At 45.3% G+C, this 18,908-nt stretch overlaps 2 protein-coding genes across 3 annotated transcripts in view; both read left to right on the top strand.

The window, feature by feature from the left end:
- Positions 1-38: 38 nt before the first annotated feature.
- On the top strand, positions 39-7,930 carry ATP5F1C (ATP synthase F1 subunit gamma; the record flags this gene model as incomplete). Of its 2 annotated transcripts, XM_082280075.1 has the most annotated exons (9): positions 39-157; positions 1,822-1,856; positions 2,763-2,894; positions 3,258-3,462; positions 3,911-4,054; positions 4,436-4,500; positions 5,159-5,314; positions 6,273-6,369; positions 7,791-7,930. In XM_082280075.1, the coding sequence occupies exons 1-9, from the start codon at positions 114-116 to the stop codon at positions 7,792-7,794; spliced, it is 882 nt and encodes a 293-aa protein (XP_082136201.1). In that variant the 5' UTR covers positions 39-113. The 2 variants fall into 2 exon arrangements, with proteins under 2 accessions (XP_082136201.1, XP_082136202.1); XM_082280076.1 differs by lacking the exon at positions 7,791-7,930 and having other exon boundaries at positions 6,273-6,373.
- Positions 7,931-10,341: 2,411 nt separating this feature from the next.
- The window catches only part of TAF3 (TATA-box binding protein associated factor 3), a 114,447-nt gene continuing 105,880 nt past the window's right edge, over positions 10,342-18,908 (top strand). Inside the window, exon 1 of the mRNA XM_082279711.1 lies at positions 10,342-10,579. Coding sequence (XP_082135837.1) covers positions 10,414-10,579 — 166 coding nt within the window. The 5' untranslated portion in view covers positions 10,342-10,413. The remainder of the gene's footprint in view (positions 10,580-18,908) is intronic.

Raw genomic sequence — 18,908 nt, 5'->3', positions numbered from 1 at the left:
GTCCCGCCCCCTCCGGAAATGGCGGCGGCGCCCTGGAAGCGGATCCCGGCAGGGCGGCGCAGGCGCGGTGCGGGCGCGCTGACCTTCAGCGGGGCTGTGGTGGAGGCGCCGCCATGTTCGCCCGGGGCGCCGCGGTCGCGCTGGTCCAGCCGCAATGGTACCCGCACGGGCTGGGACGGGCGCTGTGGGGACGGGGGAACGCGTCCCGATGGCCGGGGCGGCTCTGCGGGGTGAGGGGGGAATGGTTTCCTTCGGCCGTGCGGCTCCTGGGGGCGGCGGGGTCGTGGCCCCGGGCGGCCCGTGAAGGGCTGTGGGCTCTGAGGGGTGGTGGCGGAGCGGGCACCGGGAGATGAGGGCAGCGGGGACCCGCAGGGATGGAGGGTTCGTCCGCCGTGAGAGGGAGCGCTCTGCCGGGGTGGGTGAATGGGACAGGCAAGGGTTAAAGGACAGGTTTGTACATGGCAGGAGACCCTGCTCTGGACGGGAAATAGTGCGGCCTTCTTTGCTTCATTTTAATGGTTTTAGAAACTAATTGCATTATATGCAGCTTTGTTTAAATTTTTTTTTTTTATTTCTAATTTGCCCTTCTAATGCCCTCGTTTGCTCCGTGCCATTGCCCGAGGTGGTGGATAATGCATTAAATGTCCCACTTTACTCGGCAGTGCTGAGGCGCCGCCTCGAGTCCTGTGGCCCGTTCGGGACCCCTCAATTCGGGAAGGACATTGGGGTGGTGGAGCGGGTCGGGAGAAGGGCAGTGGAACTGGGGAAGGGTCGGAAGCCCAAGTCCTCTGAAGAGTGGCTGAGGGAGCTGGGGAAGCTCAGCCTGGAGAAAAGGAGGCTCGGGGGTGACCATATCACTTCACAACTCCGTGACAGGAGAGTGCAGTCAGGTGGGAGTTGGCCTCTTCTGCCAGGCAGCCAGCGACAGGACACGAGGACACAGGTGTAGGATGGACATTAGGAGCAACTTCTTCACAGAAAGCGTGATTAGACATTGGAATGGGCAGCCCAGGGAGGTGGTGGAGTCACCGTCCCTGTGATGCTTTTTCCTGGTCTTAAAATCAAGAGTCAAACACGGTTAGAAGGGAAAAAGGGATTTTACCTTGGTATTTATTTTAAGGATCCATAGGTGCACTATGTCCAGGTCAAATGCACCTCAGTGCACACCATAATGCACACCTTCAAAAGATCTGGTATATCATTATAGGTCTTACTAATTAGCATATCTGTCAAAAATTCCCCAATGAGAGGCTTGAATGAGCCCCCTTCCCTGAGGAACCTTCCCCGGATGGTTCTGTCTTAGTTTACAGAATGTGTTCCGGAGAGGACCTTGGGGTCTGGGGCACACTAACCTCTACCTACGAAGCTTCTAAGATGTTTCATCTCCTGGCTGAACAAACAAGTCCAAGCATGTAGGCAAAAAGCACAAAGAATACAGAAATTGTAAAAAGGTATAACGGGTTAAAAAAAAAGGCAAGAAATCATCAAGGTATCACATCACCTGGAGGTGTCTAAAGAAAGACTGGATGTGGCACTCAGTGCCGTGGTTTAGTTGATAAAGTGGTGTTCGGTCATAGCTTGGACTTGATGATCTCAGAGGTCTTTTCCAACCTAATTGATTCTGTGAAATTGTATAAATGAGGGAAGGATGAAGGTGTGCATACAAGCCACAGGTCAGAGTGGCTTGTCTCCACCACAGATGTTTTTTAAGAAACAGCAAATCTTGAGTTTTCATTGTTCTGAAGGGGACTTGCCCTTGGCAGGTGTTGGTTTGCTGGAGAGCTAGTGAATTATCCTAATTTATCCTGCTTTCCTTTTCAGGGGCCAAGTCAGGAATATGGCAACGCTAAAAGACAGTAAGTAAAGATTTTGTTTGCTTTTAAGAGAGGAAAAACATTGCAGGACAACCAGATGTTAAAATGTAATTCTGCTTAACCTCTGTTGGGTAAAATGGTTGTGATACATAACAATGATATATAGGCCTGCAGTCCTAATTACATTAAACAACTGTCCTTCAGAAACAGAATTGCTTGAAGGGGTTTTGGCACTAATCTAATGTCATTTCAGTTATTTTAAAAATAACTGTGTCATATGTGCTGAAACAGATTTTTGTTTATCTCTAAGAATTAATTTAGTTTCTCTTATGTTTATTTCCTTGTGCTTTTATGCAGCATTTGGGGGAGAAAGGGTTGACTGAATGGGTCTAGTTTGGTAATACTTTCTTAAACCATTCCTCGTAGTTCTTATATAAGGGTATTGCCTTGGAGTTGTGGTTGTCTGTGGGATACCTGTTTTGGTTTCTTTTTTCATTAGTGTTTTTATAAATGTCATTTTACCGCGGTCTAAACAGAGGAGGAAATTTATTCTGTCTTCACACTACAGAGACTTTTTTTGTTCGTTTCCTCTGCTTGTCATCTGTGAAAGATTATATTATACCTCAAATGATATATTTGTGAAACAGGTGGTTGTGGAAGCAAAGAGAATTGTAAATAGACTCCATGTTGGGATAAATATTAAATGAATGCTATGTCTGAAGGAAGTAACATCATTGTTGCAAAGATGAATTTGTGTTAGCCACATTTTTACTGCTTTCTTAGAGTAAATACTGAGGTCTTTTTTGAGGTTTATTTGTGCACTATTTATTTTTCTTCTTTGAGGAACATGGCAAAATAGTTTTGGATGGCTCTTGCTGGCATTTTGTTGTTTGGGTTTGAGACATTATGCCCAGTACAGTCTGTGACCTTCAACTCTTAACCTTGCAGTCACCAGGCGTTTGAAGTCCATCAAGAACATCCAGAAGATCACCAAGTCCATGAAGATGGTTTCTGCAGCCAAATACGCAAGAGCTGAGAGGGAACTGAAGCCTGCGAGGGTCTATGGAACAGGGGCTCTGTGTGAGAGAACGTTCTTGAACTTTGTCATGTGGGAGCAGAAGAGGAGGTTTTCACAGTGGTGATAAAATGCTGAGGCTTTTTAACCTTCCAGTAGTCTATTTCCAAAAGAATTTGCACAGTGAACTTCACTGAGTGACATCTGATCAGAGCTGTGTCTGGCTTTGAACTGTTTCTCGCTCACATCTGGTCTGACCATGTGCAAACTTGGAACAATCGTGAGGGAGATAAAATTAATCTGGCTGAGGTCTGAAGGCCCTTTGGAATTGTTTTTAGTTAGAATAATTCAGGATATTTTTTATTACTTACTTGCTTTTTTTTGCACCCTTGAGAAACTTAATCATCTTTTTTTTTTTTTTCCCCCAGCTCTCTATGAGAAAGCAGAAATAAAGGCACCTGAGGACAAGAAGAAACACCTCCTTATTGGTGTGTCCTCTGACCGAGGCCTGTGTGGTGCTATCCATACGTCCATTGCTAAAACCTTGAAGAATGAGATTACTAACCTCTCAAATGCAGGGAAAGAGGTTATGGTGGTTGGAGTGGGTGACAAGATCAGAGGCCTGCTTCAAAGGTAAAAAGGATGGGGCCTAGAACTCACACCACAAAAGAGTTTTGTTTGGAGTTTTATTTGTTTGTCTGTGGCAGAAGTTTCAAGACCATTTAGAAGATTGTGTGCCATTGGCAGGAAATTCCGTATAAGGGAACTGTGCTAAATTCAAGTTTCTGTAAAAAAAAAAAAAATCTGCAAGTACCCTAAAAGTGATTTGGATCATCTCACAATTTGGGAAACTGCTGCACAGCATTATTATATTCTTGAAATAAAAGTCTGAAAGCTGGCAACTTTGGAAGCTATTGTAATTTAACTAAAGGCAAAGTTTCTTTCAGACCTTAATTCAATAAAACTTTTAGTTCTGAATGCTCCTAAGTTACAGACAGTTATTCCTAGTAAGTCAGTCTTGCTGCCTCCTTGTACTGTAGAGCATCCACTTGGTTCTAACACAGGTTTGTTGTTGCTGCAGGACACATGGCAACTATTTCCTGCTGACATTCAAAGAGGTAGGACGGAGACCTCCGAGCTTTGGAGATGCTTCAGTCATTGCTTTAGAGCTGTTAAACTCTGGCTATGAATTTGATGAAGGTTCTGTCATCTACAATCGTTTCAGGTAAGGTTGAACTGAAACTTCAGTAGAAAAATGTTTGGTAGAATGCTTCAAAGAGTATATTGGCCGGATGAAGTTATATGAAAACTGACTGTGATTTGGCATGTTCACTTTCCTTCTTGATCTTGTTGTGTGTGAGGAACTTCTGGGTTGTTGTTTCTAGTGGCTGTGGTTGGAACTCCCTTTTGACTTGTGTATAGTGAAAGCTGTTATATTTACAGTCAGCACATCATTATGTCCATGTGGTATCCGAGATCTTTTCATCAGGGTTATCACAAAACTTTGTGGCATTAAAAAGCCAGAAGTTGTGTATTCTAATTTGATTTTAACCATTCAGTTTAGAGTTAGTTGAACTGAAGAGCCTATTTTGCTCTTTTTGTACAGGTCTGTCATCTCTTACAAGACCGATGAAAAGCCAATCTTCTCCTTTGAAACTGTGGCTGGCTCTGGTAAGTAGGGAACTAGAAACCACCAGTTATATGCAGTGCTAAATCACAGGAAAAGTACTCTGAAAATTGGAATATGGTATTAAAACATCTTATTATGGTGCTTGTATCATAAGTTTAACAGATGGTTTTATCTTGGCCAAGATCAGTTCAAGGCTGACTTACAAAGGTTCTGTGGGGCAAGGAGGTTAAAAGGAAAGGTGGTACTAATTCTGGTTTGAGATTCTGTCTCAAGCAAGAACTGTGCATATGTAAACTCTGTCAGTTCATTACTTCCAGCATGAACAACCTGAGTACTGAGTGACTTTGCACTGCTGGCTAAAAATACCCCAGAATGTTTCTGCAGCATTGTATGGGAAGATTAAACTTAATATGGCAATAATGTATTTTGTTTTGGTCAGAACTTGACTTTCCTAATGTTAAATTGAATTAAAACACATAAAATACATAACAAAATTATTACTAGCAGAAAGTTTCTGAAGGTACACATAATATATGAAGAAAATCCCTCTGTGCTGCCTTAAGTATTGAAACAGCCCAGCCAAGTAGTCTTCTCCATGTCGCTGTATTTTGCTGGAAGTAGTAAATCTTGGGGGTCTCTAATTTTGCTGGAAGTAGTAAATCTTGGGTGTCTCTAAGTCTGCTCTTTCATGTTTTGCAGAAAGCCTAAGTATCTATGATGATATTGATGCTGATGTGCTGAGAAACTACCAGGAGTTCACACTAGCAAACATTCTGTACTACTCCCTGAAAGAATCCACCACCAGCGAGCAGAGTGCCAGGATGACTGCCATGGACAATGCCAGCAAGAATGCTTGTAAGCTACTCCCTGGGTTTTCCAGGACTTCAGTTGTTCAACAGGAAAGCGCTGACGTCCCTTTGTGTAATTCTGTGCTTCAAAAATCGGCTATTTTCTCTCTTAATTCCATTTTGAGTAGGTTATTTTTGAGCCAATTCAGCTGAGATTCTATTTCAAACGTGAATTATATTGAGCCCTTGGAAAGAGGAATTGCTGTCAAGAAAGAAGCCCAGGACTGGAAGTGAAATAACAGATTATTTAAAAGGCATATGAAATACTAAACTAATTTTGTAATGGCTGAATATTCTCTATGCTCCTCTCATGTGGCTGCTCTGAGGATTTCCTGAATTTTTATGAATCTGTACCTACCGGTTCACCAAATATAATTAGTGCAGCACAATTAAAGGTGGGGAATTTGAATAATAGTTAAATACCACCTGTCATGGAGCAAGTAGAGAATATGTGAGTATTCCTTGGAAGGATACTGGTGATTGTGTGAAGCTGATGTGATGTGCAGCTGAGCTGCCTGGAAGGGTAGGCATGGCTCTGATGACCAGCTTGAAAGAAAGAGGTGATACCTTCTGTGTTTAAAAATAATTGAGAAAAAAATAATAATTCAGGAGAATCTGTCTCCTTTTGCCTCAACTTGAAGGAAATAACAATGTAGTTAATTGACAGTGAAATCTAATTTCAAAGCAAATGATGCATGCTTGTGTTACGTTACAATAAGCTATGTCATACCTGGTATTTACAAGTCTGCCAGCTGTTCTGCAGATGTTTCACTGACAAGGCGAATTCTCAGGTTCCTAGATTGTCTACTGCTGATATTACCTGTAGGAAAAAAATGTCAGGTGCACTAAGCCTCTTGATTTTTGCAGTGGTTTACAAGACAGTTGGATATTCTGCCCATGCAGCTTCTTCTTTATCTGCATTTGAACATCATTTTGTGTTTAAACTCCAATCTTACTTTTTCCAGCCGAGATGATTGACAAGTTGACCTTGACATTCAACCGCACCCGTCAAGCCGTCATCACCAAGGAGCTTATTGAGATCATCTCTGGTGCTGCTGCTCTGTGAGTATTTGTATGAACATGCAGTCAGAGCTGTTGCAGTCATGTCCTGCTTTTGTGCCAGGGTAATGGGCAAAGTTTGGGATTGTAGACCCTAAAACCAGAGGGAAGACAGTCTGTGGCATGGCTCCCAAGCTTTTTTACTTGTGCAGTTCTACTAACCAGAGCAAAGTTTGGCAGTTCTTTCTGACCAGATAGAGTTAAAAAGCTGGTAAAATAGATCTTCAGCCTCAACACATGTCCTTGCTTAGCCAGGTGAGGGTTTTCCTCTTTTTTGGCCTTTGGTGGATTTTCCCCCTCCTCCCTTTTACCTGGACATTTCCTACTTTGCCTGGTCAAATAGCCCAGTAGTGTTGAGTGGGAGAGAGCAAATGGGGTGACTGAAATGATTTTGGATAAATCAAGTGTTCAGAAGCTGAGAGTTTGGGGGTGTGTTTGCAAGGAGGGAATTTCCAGAATCTATTGTTATGGAATATGTATTTTGCTTGAAGTTCAGTATTTTGCTTGTTTGCCTAAGACTGAGGTTTTATGCACGTGTGTGCTGCAGGTTACAAATTCGTGGGCTTCAGACCACAATTTGTAACTGCATGTAGCTCATGTGTATTACTGTAACAGTTAAAAATTCGTGCTCTGTATGGAAATACATGTGTTCATATCCTGTGTATTTACAGAATGCCTGGAATATGTATTTTATATTATTTTGGTGCTGTATTGTGCTCCTCACAATACATTTGTGGTCGTAAATCCGTGCAAAGTTTTGCCTGAATTTGCATGAGTTGCTTCCTAACCTGCTTGTTCTGTTTTTTCTCATAATACCATAACCAGGGATTAATCGGAAAAAGCGGTTCAGCCAAATCCAAGAGGTAAAGTTATGTCATAGAAACTGCATTGTGTTTTAAAATGAATTAACACAGAAAACCTGAAGTCAAATGAGGAAGTCAGAATTCGGTGGTATTGGTCAGACAAAAACTTCTTCCTAAAGAGCTGTGAAATTGCCCATTTCTAGTTTGAATGCCTGAACAAAGAGTTCTTAATTTTCAGTAATTTTAAGGAAAATATGTCCATGTATGGAGCATAAACCCACATTAGATATAATTTTCTCTGGTTTTTTTTTTCTGTATTATTGGATTCATTTGCAATTACTGTTTGAATTTTTGCATAGAGCCCTGACTTAATGCAATGACTTAAAAATGTCTGTATGTAAGATGTACCTAAAGAGGTTTCTGTAGCAAAGTGAACATCTTCAAAATTTAAAATGCAAGGAAAAATTCAAAACCTAAAATGTAAGAAAAAAAATAGATTTGATGAATAGTTTGGGGGTGGTAAGGAATATTAGTGAAGTATTCAAACTGGGGGAGATAACAGTTTAAAATAAATACATAAATAAATGACAGGGTTTTAATTTGTTTCAATTTTCCTCACAGGTGAAGAGGAGCTGTTCTGAGCATATGTGGTTTAGCCTGCCTGTGTCTGTGTTAACAAGACTGCTCTGTTATCTTGTGAAGAAGTGGAAAAGCCCCAGAAATCTGTAAATTCTTACAATAAACCACCTCCATGAAACAGATCCTTTTGGTTGTCTGTGGAGCAAATGCTCTTGGAGTCTAAATATCTGGGTTGGGTTTGGTGTGCTTTGAAACTTTATTTTTTTAAAAGGCTGTGCTCTACATTTTTGATTTATTTGCCATGTGAAATGTGTAAGTGGATGTTTCTTTTGAAGAGTGGAAGAGATTTTCTGACTTCATGCAGTCTTTGAAAGTGAAGTGACCTGCTTTGACAGGTACATTGTATTGTAGGCTGAAGGAAGATACTAGAATAACCTCTCCATCACACAGTTGCAACACTGATCTCTCTTATTTGAATTTTGTATTGCTACTATTTCCAGATGTTCACGTTGTAAAATTAACTGATCTCATTAGGTGAGTAACTATATTTAGAATGCCCACTGTTTACAGCATGGTCAGTGTGCGTATAGAAATACGTATGTCAGAGGGCTGGGGCATCTCTGCTGTGGAGACAACCTGAGAATTTTGTTCAGTCTGGAGAAGGTTCCAGGGAGACCTTCCAGCACTGAAAGAGCTCCAGGAGAGCTGGAAAGGGACTTTGGACAAGGGCATGGAGCGACAGGACAAAGGGGGAGTGGCTTTCAACTGACAGAGGGCAGGGTTAGGGGGCTATTGGGAAGGAGTTTTTTACTGTGAGGGTGGTGAGGCCCTTGGCACAGGTTGCCCAGAGAAGCTCATACTGGTCCCAGTATGGAGGCCTGAGGGCCACCACCCTCAGGACCTTGAGCTGTTGACCAGACCAGGAGCTTCAGGACTTTGTTCTGGGTCCAGGTCCTGCTCTTCAGGCTACAGATGTGAGATGTGAGTGTGACTGATACAACAGACCGGGCTCTTGTCTGACTGATCAACAGACTACTAATAAACGAAAGTGCAAATTTGTGAACTAATTAAGTTGTAGTACTAGACTTCTGTTATTTACAGTTCTGTCCTCTGTGCTCTAATTAGTTACATGCAGCTACTGAGTTACAGTTTAGCCCTTGTGTATCTCCACAGCCACCACTGAGTAACAGCTCTGCTGCTTCTCCTTGTGCCTCCTACACCACTCAGTTACTGTAAATTTTGTTTCTGGATCCTTTTTGCCACTGTAGTTCCATCCTTTCCCTACTTGTTTTTTTTTCCCCCAATTAAACAACTCACCCAGAAACACTTTTTCCTCATTGCTTTGGTGTTCTCATGCTAATGTTTCTACTGCCCAGGTAATCTTGGCCTTAAATATCATCATTTACATACCTGTCTGCTTACAGGTGATCATGCAAGTCCCCTTCAAGTATTGGAAGGGGCTCCAACTTTCCCCTGAAACCTTCCTCAGACTCCACAATCCCAGCTTGCTCAGTCTGTGTCCAGGGCAGAGGTATTTCACTCCTTGGGGCATATTTGTGACCTCTGCTGGCCTTGCTCTGGCAGCTCCATCTTCTTTGAGTTCTGAGTTCCCCAGAACTGGGTGCAGGACTCCAGCTGCAGTCAGAGGGCAGAGCAGAGGGGAGGAATCACCCCCCTCGATCTGCTGTCCAGTTATTTAATTAAGGGTCTTCACCCAGAAAGTTTAATGCCAAGGTCCTGACAGTGAACCCCTGATGGCTGTAGGTGTGATCTGCCTGAGGAGACAACCGTGCAGTGAGGGGAAACAGCGAGGGCAAGCACTGACATCTGCCTCCTCCATCCAGCTGGAAAGAAAAAATGAGAAAACCTTCCTGGGCAGCCTGTTCCAGTGCTCTGCCACCCTCCACGTAAGGAAGTTCTTCCTCGTGATGAGGTGAAACTTCGTGTGTTTTAGTTGATGACCATTGCTCTGTGTCCTGTCACTGGACACCACTTAGAAGAGTCTGGCACCATCCTCTTGACAGCTGTCACCGGGATATATTGGGATATTTATATCTATTTAGAGGTATTGAGATTATGTATAGAGATCACAGACTCACGGGCTGGTTTGGGTTAGAAGGGACCTTAAGGATCACCTTGCTGCACCCGCTGCAAGGGACAGGGACACTTCACTAGCCCAGGTTGCTCAGAGCCCCATCCAACCTGACTTTGAATATTGCCAGGATTGGGGCATCCACAGCTTCTCTGGGCAACCTGTGCCCAGTGTTTCACCACCCTCCCAGTGATGAATTTCTTCCCCATATCCCATCTAAAACTACTCTCAGTTTGAAGCCATTCCGCCTTGTCCTGTCACCGCATGCACTTGTAAATAGTCTTGCCACAACCTCCCTGTAAGTTCCCTTCAGGCACGGGGAGACATCTGGCGATACTGAGATACTGATATGGATTATTTATATTATCCCGACCCCAGCGCGTTCCCGCAGCGCTGCGGGACGCGGCATTTGGCCACTGGGCGCTGTTTCCGCGCTCCGCCCCGCCCCGCTCGATGCGCTCGGCGCTGGAGCGGCGCTGCCTGGCGGGGGCGGGGCGGCGCCAAGATGGCGGCGGCGATGGCGGCGGCGGCGGGCGGTGCGTGAGAGCTCCCGCGGCCCCCGGCCCCGGCGGGATGTGCGAGACCTACTCCCGCTGGCTGCTGCGGGTGTCGGTGGCGCAGATCTGCCAGGCCCTCGGCTGGGACTCGGTGCAGGTCTCGGCCTGCGACCTCCTCACCGACGTGCTGCAGCGGTACCTGCAGGGGCTGGGCCGGGGCTGCCACCGCTACTGCGAGCTCTGTGAGTGCGGGCTGGGGCTGGGCCGGGGGGAATGCGGCTGGACACGGTCCTGGGAGGCCACTGTGAGTGGCCCTGCGGAGCAGAGCCCAGGCTGAGTGAGCTCTGTGAGCCCTGACAGTCTCGGCCATCCCGCCAAGGAAGCAGCGCTGGGGGCTGCCGGGGCAGGGCAGGAGCACGGGGAGGTGGGATCTGGGCAGGGCAGGAGGGCACAAGGGAGTGGTTTGGGCCGTGCTGGGGTCTGGGGGTCAGGGCAGGAGGGCACGGGGAAGTGGGATTTCGGTAGTGCTGGGGTCTGGGCGACAGTGCAGGAGAGTACGGGGAGGTGGGATTTGGGCAGGGCTCTAGGGGACAGGGCAGGAGGGTACAGGGAGGTGGGTTTGGGCAGCCCTGGGGGCCCTGGGAGGGGGTCTGTGGGGGAAGGCGGTGGGGTATCCGTGGAGGCGTGGGAGGGGCAGCTGGAAGCTGCTTGTCAGGCAGTGCCAGGAGCTGGGGGTGCTTGGCAGGGGAGGGTCATGGAGGTGTGGTCATTTGGGTAGGGCAGGAGAGTGCGGGGAGGTGGGGTTTGGGCAGTGCTGGGGTCTGTGGGTCAGTGGGGGCGAGGTGTGGGTTTGGGGAAGATCAGTCCATGGGCCGGGGCTAGGGGCTATGGGGAAGGGAGACCAGGCTGTGGAGCAGTGCACAGGACTGAGAGGATGGGGAGGGAAGCCGTGGGGCACTGCTGGGGCGCAAGAGAGCCCTGATGCCGGGGAGGACTGTGGTGCAGTGGGTCTGGGTATCGGCGAGGAGTTGGGACTGTGGGGCTGGAGGTGGAGGAAAGGAGGCTCTGTGGCTGTGGGTCTGGGGTGTGGGGACATGGGGCTGCTGTCCCAGTCTTCGGCTACAGTGTGTAGGGTGCTGGGGAGGGGGAGGGGGAGGGGGGACTGTTGGCCCCGTTGCTGGGCTGTTCTGAATCTGGGAGGGGGGTGAACTGGGGGGACAAGGGGCAGCCAGTCCCTTTTCCTGGTGGGATGTGTGCATGGGAGGATGTGGTGCTGTGTTGTTGTGGCTCATCTTTGGGTTATCTTTTGTGCCCCGGGGGCAGTGGGGATGGGGCTGTGGGGGCCCACTGCAGGTGGGGATGTGTGTGTGGGGTTCATTGTTCTGGCACAAGGGGAAGTGCTGAGGTTGGAGGGTGCAAAGTTTGGACTCCCTCCTGCATGGGTAGGGAGAGGTGTGGTTGGAAGTCCTATTGCTGGGGCTGGAGTGCTCTGGGTTGGGAATGTGTGTATAGAGAGGGGAAGCAGGGGTACTGTGGGACTGGGAACATGTGTATGGGAAATGTGGGAAGGCAGGGATGCACTAACGTGTTTCTTGGGGGAAGTGGAGCTGTAGTGCATAGGATGTGGGAGTGTGACAGGGCTGCACATGATGGGTGTGGAATATTTGTGTTCAGAAGGGGTGGATTCGGCTGGGGATAATTTAGTGCACGTGGCATGAGGTGTGAGTGTCCTCATGTGGATGCAGTGGAAGAGATTTGGCTGCATATGTGGGGGACTGGAGTTAGCCAGTGCTGCCATTGAGGTGCTGCAGAAGGAGCTGGATGTGACGGTGGGGGGCAGGATGCCCAGGGCCTCACTGGGTTTGGGGTGAGATGGTGCTGGAGTGGGAGTGTGGAAGGGGTAAGTTTACAGCAAGTGGGAGAAGAGAAAGAATAGAAGTCTGGGAATCAATGCCAAGGACTGCTGGCTGTGTCACACAGGAGTGTGGTATGTGAGTGTTGATGAGATTGGGAAGGGAGTACCGCTGCTGGGTCTGGGTCTAAAGTATAGGATGCAGTTGTGTGTCCCTTGGGATTGTGAGTGTCCCTGCAGAGCCTGCAGTGGAGGTACTGAGGAGTTGGATGTCCTGCTGGTACTTGAAGAACATGGGGTGTGGGAGGACAGGATGTCCAGTTGTTTGCTGGGTCAGTAATGCTGCAAGTGGGGATGAGAGGGTGGTAGGGGTGTGCTGGATCTGGGAGTGTCAGTAAGGGGTGCTGATGGAAGGGTGGGGGGAGGTGGCAGGCTGGCAGGAGAGGGAGGCTGTCAGGGTCACTGTTGGGTGTAAACACAGGAGATGTTGTGGAGAATGTGGAGCAAGGCTCAGGCTGTCAGTGTGGTTGGAGGGTCATGAGTCTGTGTGTGTGGAGGAGGCCTTTGCTGCCCTACGTGTGGGGCAGGGAGGGTGTCATGGGGCAGAGATTGGTATGCAGAGAGGTCCTGCTGGATCTGTAAGTTTTAGGAGGCAAATGAAGGGAAATCTCCATAGCAGAGGGACTTTGGGGAGCAAGGGTACCCTGGAGAGGTGGGTATGGGCTGCGTGTGCCTGGAAAAACAGGGCTGCTTGTGCCTCCTGTGCCAAAAGGGACATGTTCCCCCTTCCTTTGGCATGCTGGAGAGCTGTGGCATTGGGGGCAGCTGCTGCATGTGTCCTGTACTTGTGGAGGGGAAAGTCCTGGAGAGCCCATGGGGCAGAGGTCAGAGTAGTTGGGTCTGGCAGGGGTTGGAGCTGGAATGGATAATTGATTGCTTGCCTGAAGTGCTGGATAGGGAGAAGGTGACTCACTGATGGTGGATTTGGGGCTGCTGTAGCCACCACCAGTACAGAGAACGTGCTGCGGCCTGCAGGAGTTTACTGGAGAGGTAACAGGGATGGCAGCACCAGTGGGAACATTTGCCCGCACTTCTGTCCAAGCTGTGGGAACTGTGCTAATGAGGTGTCACAGCCACAGGTGAGAGGAAAATCAGAGGCAAGCTGGTGGAGGGTTGGATGCAGCTTCAAGATCCAAGGAACTGTGAGGCCTGTGTGTGTTGGATTGCTCTGCAGGGGTGAGTTGGGAGAGTGTGTGGAGCTGGGAAGCTCAGTGTGGGTGGCTTGGTCAGGAGAGGAGCAACCACAGGCTAAAAGTGCTGTTGCTGGAAGTTGTGTACCTTCTCTGAAGAAGGGAAGAGAAGTTTTCACTGCTGCAGGGATCTTCCATGAAGCAAGTGATGAGCTGAGTGTACCTGGTCCTGCCTCTGCTCCATCATTTTGGGAATAATTGAGATTGAGTCTGGCACTGCCAGTGTCACCAAGCTTAGGAGGGACTTGGTGCTGCAAACTGGATTTCTCAGGTTGAATAGGTTTACTTGTACAAGCTTTTCCCAAATTTGAGAACAAGTTCATCCAGAAATGGGACCATGCAATATTAACCCGTATCTCTGAGCAGCACAAGTGCAGCTGCTGCAGCTCTGAAGTTTGTAGGCCAATCCACATAGAAATGATCTTTAAAGCAATTAAAGGAGACAACAGAGAGGGTTTGGGAGGATGGAGTTACAGGGTGAAAAAGAAACTCATGTGGGCTTGGTCAGCGCTGTCCTTTGATAGGGTTAGTACAAATATTGGGGAAGATGTTTGTACAACTGAGAAGAAAAGACACAGAGATGATGCAAATAAAACTTTCTCCTTCTGATGCTGTGGATTGGAAGTTTGCAGAGCTCAGTTATCCCTCTCTTGCTTTGGGTTTCCTTACCGAAGGTGGGGAAAGGCATTTTTCCACTCTAGGAATGGGGAAGGAAGTACCACAAGTATCACAATCTTTTTGTTTGGTGTTTTTTTGTTGTTGTTTTTTTTTTCCAGAGACGGGGAATATGCTGTTTTCATGCCAGTGATGTGGTATTTTTTGTATTGCCTCTCTTAAAATGATCCCTGTATTTCTTTCTTTAAAAAGGTTTGTAAAACGACATCTTAATACCGAGCTGACATCTCCCTGCGATTTCAGAATTGTTTCCTTTTGCTCCTAAAATAAGTTACTGTACAAACCCAGCTCTGGATGAATGAGTTGAATTCTGCCATGGTTTTGCATAAGTAGAATTAATTAAATTCCAATTGTAGCATCTTTATTGTCAGGGCGTTATCTCGGAGTCAAACCAGTGGGGTTTGAGTTAGCAGGGCTGTCAGCTGAGGGACATAATCTTTGTGTTCCGAACTGAATGGATTTACTCTGACGTAGTTGAGACACCGTGATATCGCTGTGAAAAGCCTGTCATCGCTGCTCACGTGTTCTCTCACTTGCAGAAGAAAATGATGGCTCTCCCAGCTGGGTTAGATCTTTGTTCCAGCTGTTACATCCCATTAGGAGAGCTACATTCAAGATTTTCATTACTTTTCTGCTGTTGTTTCTTTGCATTTGCAGTAGCTGTAGTTGATGGGAGCTTCTGTGGCTGCAAAGAGAAGGCAAAAGGATTTGCAAAGCGGGTTTGAGATGTGTTTGATGCCGTGAAATGCTTCTGAATGCTGTGTTGGGGGTGGAGGAGAGGCTGAACTTACAGGGAGAAAATCAGGGTTTTCCTCTTAAAGTACACCATATTATGCTGCTCAAATTTGTGGAAAGCTTGTCAGAGGAACACCATTCAATGTGCTGGGTGCTGTTTTATCCTGAAGTTTAAATTAAATATTTGAAAACCAGTGTTGGAGTATGTAATTAGGGTATTGGGCTGCAAAACAAACTGATGTAGTGTGGTTTCTGAGAGCAGAGTTCTGCATTGTTGTTGTTGGTTTTAAGCAGAGGTGAAAAGGGAAAAGCTCCCTGTTAGGTGCCACTTTGTTTTGCACTCCTATTTCACAGGTTTGATAGAGGTGTGGCAGAGCTGGTGCTTTGGGTTATCTGCTCTGGATTGTATAGGTTGGGTTTTTTTATACTGGGGAGCTGTCCATGAGGACAGATCAGAATCTGCTTTGTTTGCCATGAATTTAGATATTATAGCTTGGCAGTGGGGTGGTGGGTTATAGACATGCAGAATATATCATGTTTTACCTCTTAACTTAACCTACCAGTGAGGGATTTCAGTTTCCATTATATTTATGTGGGTGGTGCAGTTCATGGGAGGGATGAGGAGGGGAGTTGTGGCTCATGCCCCACAAAGCCTAATTTTCCTGTTACATTGCTCTAAAAACCAGTCAGATAGAAGCTACTTAGCTTCTATCACTGAGGGCACCTGGGCATATTTCAACAGGACAAATTTAGATTATCTGCTGCTAAATCAAGAAGTGTAATAAACTGGATAATTAACATTTTGAATCCAGAAGTGGATTTTACAATACTCTTTCCTTCAATTTTGAGTGCTGAGCATATGCTTGAATATATTGTGCTTTTATATTTCTTTTCCTCCTGAGATTTGCTGACAGTTAGGAAATAAAGTTTAAAAGTTGGTCTTTAGTTTCATATTGTTTGACTACTTTTTTGAAGATTATTTTTCTGCAAACATAGAATTGTAGAATATCTCAAGTTGGAAGGGACCCATATGGATCATTGAGTCCAAGTCTCTGCTCTTTGCAGGACTAAATACTAATTATATATACATATAAAAATACTAATGACTATATTGAAATTGGTATTATTAATGCAACTGCATTTTTATTGAAAGGAAGGTTCTGATCTGGTGAGCATGATATTTTAACTGGAAGGAAAAATTGCCGATATTGCAAAATGTTTTCCAAGGCAGAACTGGCTCCAAAACTGCTTCAGTGTCTGCACAGTCTCTCCTGTAAACTTGATTAGAGCAAAGGGAGAATGCAAACAGCAGACCAATATTTTCATTGGCAATTACCACAGAGGAGAGAGTTCACCTGGCATCAGCCAATTTTTTTATTTCTTTGTAATGTCAAAGTTACCTCATATGTTTTCTTTGGTTTTGTTCTTTTTTTTAGTTACTTCATTCTTATCCCTATACAATAATAATCTCCATCAAAGGGTTAGATTTTGGTGATCAATTTAAATGAGCTGATTCCCTCTGCTGGTCTTTGAATGACTTTGTAACAAGGATCTGTCCTGGGCCCATAACATTCATTACAAGTGTACATTTTTTGTCTTGATAACCTTAAGTATTGATGTTTTTGACCTAATTAACTTCTTACTGGCTACTAATATAAAGAAAGACAACATGGGTTTTTTTTGCTTGACGTTTCTGAGGTTACTGGGAGAAGGAGCAGACTCTGAGCACCAGTAGCAAGAAGATGCTTTTGCCTGTCTGGTGACTACATTAATAGGACCATTTTTTCCCCACTTAAGTGCATTTAAGTAAGGCATCTATACTTTCTGAATAACCTGTTATGACTCTACTGGATGGAAGCAGTGTTGTCTCCTTGAAACAGTTATCCTGGAGTAACTTCTTGTGATGTGCTGGAGCACAAGGAATCTGTGATAGAGCCTGTAATTAAAATACCAAGGAGCTATACCTAATAATTTGCTGGTTAAAATAAAATTTTAAAAAAATCTCTTTTATAGCGGCTGTAAGGGGGAATGCTGAGCTATTTATAACACGTCTACATGTTGCATGGGTGGTGACTCATTAATTTTTCTCAGTATATTTATTACAGAACTGTAGTTGCTTCCTTTAAGAAACCTGGCATGAAATTAAAAGCTCTTCTGTTCTGTACTTACTCGCCTGTTAAATATTCACTCATTCATACGAACTTTGGGCCAGGGAGGAGGAGGTGATGGGGGCGAGTTTGACAAAAGGAAGTCAGCTATTCCTGAGACCGAATTTAAGGAAAGTAAGACAGTGCCCTAACTCCCACACACCCCCTCACAGTGCCTTTGGATGACATGAGCACTGGCCAGCTTGTTTGCTGGAGGAATTCTTGTGACTTTTGCAAAAATAACTAGGCTTTAGGAGCTTCTGAAAATTCCTTTTCCCCACAACCCAAACCCTTGTTTGTAGGGGAGTTTAGTGCTCCATCTTCCTCCTTCTGTTTGGTTTGGTTGTCCTTGTGGACAGGTTGGTTCATCTGCAGGTGATGCTGAGCAGTGGGGCTCAGGGCTGGATAACTTTCCACACATACTCTGTCTGCCTGGATTCTCTTTGCCCATCATTTCAGTCCAGTACGTTTTTGGGATGTAATTCCGTGTGCAGATTCCTCCTCAGCTGGTGCTTGTTCTCATGCCCAGGGAAGCTGAGAGTATTGTAGTAGCACAGCCGTTCCCACAGGTTTCTGGTGAGCTGTTTTGAGACCAAGTGGTCTTAATTTAGCTCTGCTGCTGCCACAGTTTTACCAGTTTTGGAGCACTCCGTTCCCATTCAGGGAGACAGTGCAGCTTAAAAGCTTTTGAGAAAGGTATTTGCCTAGTTCATTGTTGATGGGGTATAAGGAGGAGAGTTGTAACTTGCTGGATAAACTGTTCCCAACTCCTTCCACCTCTTCCCAGTCCTGAACAATGATAGTATTTAAAGCGTTGTGGTATAAAGAACAGCAAGAGACTGGAAACCAAAGCTCTGAAGTGCTTGTGATCTGGCACTGACTTGCTGTGTGACATTGGATTAATTATTTCACTGGGAGGCTTCAGCATCTGAGTTTTTAAACTGAGGATAGCACAGATATCTGAAGAATAGTGAGATAAGTTCAGTATGCACAGATTAAACTTTTTTCTTGGCATCATTTGCTTACAGAAAAAAGCCTAAGACTAAATGAAACAGCAGGAGAGGTTACATGTTCGTCAGCATTCCCTTTCATTTGTCTGGCTTCTGCTATTTTACTGATTTTTTTATTAAGCCAGAGAGTGAAGAGAAATGCTAAATTGTTGAAATGAGTGTAAAGTCTTTATTTGATGAATTACATTTAACACGTTTTTGTGCTGTGATAATTTCCAATTGATAATAGGTTTGACTTTAAATACAGATATGAATACAGACCTGAAACTTTTTTGAACACTTCTGCTACTGAGGACACTCTGTCTTGAAAAGAAGGGTTAACTGCTCCATCCTTTCATCCCTCTGACAGTTGCAGGTTTAAACACTGTTTTTAGCTTTCAGTCAATCTTATAACTTGGCATTGTCTTTTTGGAGGCAAATGTCAAAGCTGTGGGAAAACTGAATCTTCTTTGGGCTTTTTTTGGTCACCTTTTGAACCCAGTTTCTAACACACATAATTGTTTCATGATACAGTTGTTAAATATTTCCATGCTTCAGTTACAGTTAGTAGCTGCTTCTTTTCCACGTGTTCTTAAAAAGCAGTTGTTGAAGGAATTCCTTTTTAGCATTTATCACTTGCTAATCATGTCAGCACACTTTTCTGGAGGTTAAAGATAGATCATGTGCAGATCTAGGAAAAGACCTTTGAAAAGTTTTCCCCAAGTTTTTCTTTTCACCTGTCAAACTTGTACCTGTTCAATCTTGACACCTTAGAAGCTGCTTCAGTGAATTCACAGGTTCCTTCATAGCCTGTAGAGCAACTAAAAGCAACAACTCAAAATTTCTTAGTGGTGTCAACTATCTGAATTTAATTTTTTAAGCATAAAACATGCTTTTTTTCCCCCTAATAACTATAAGGATCT

Source organism: Coloeus monedula (assembly GCF_965178545.1).
Source record: "Coloeus monedula genome assembly, chromosome: 4".
NCBI lineage: Eukaryota > Metazoa > Chordata > Aves > Passeriformes > Corvidae > Coloeus > Coloeus monedula.
This window is presented reverse-complemented; position numbering and strand designations above follow the sequence as displayed.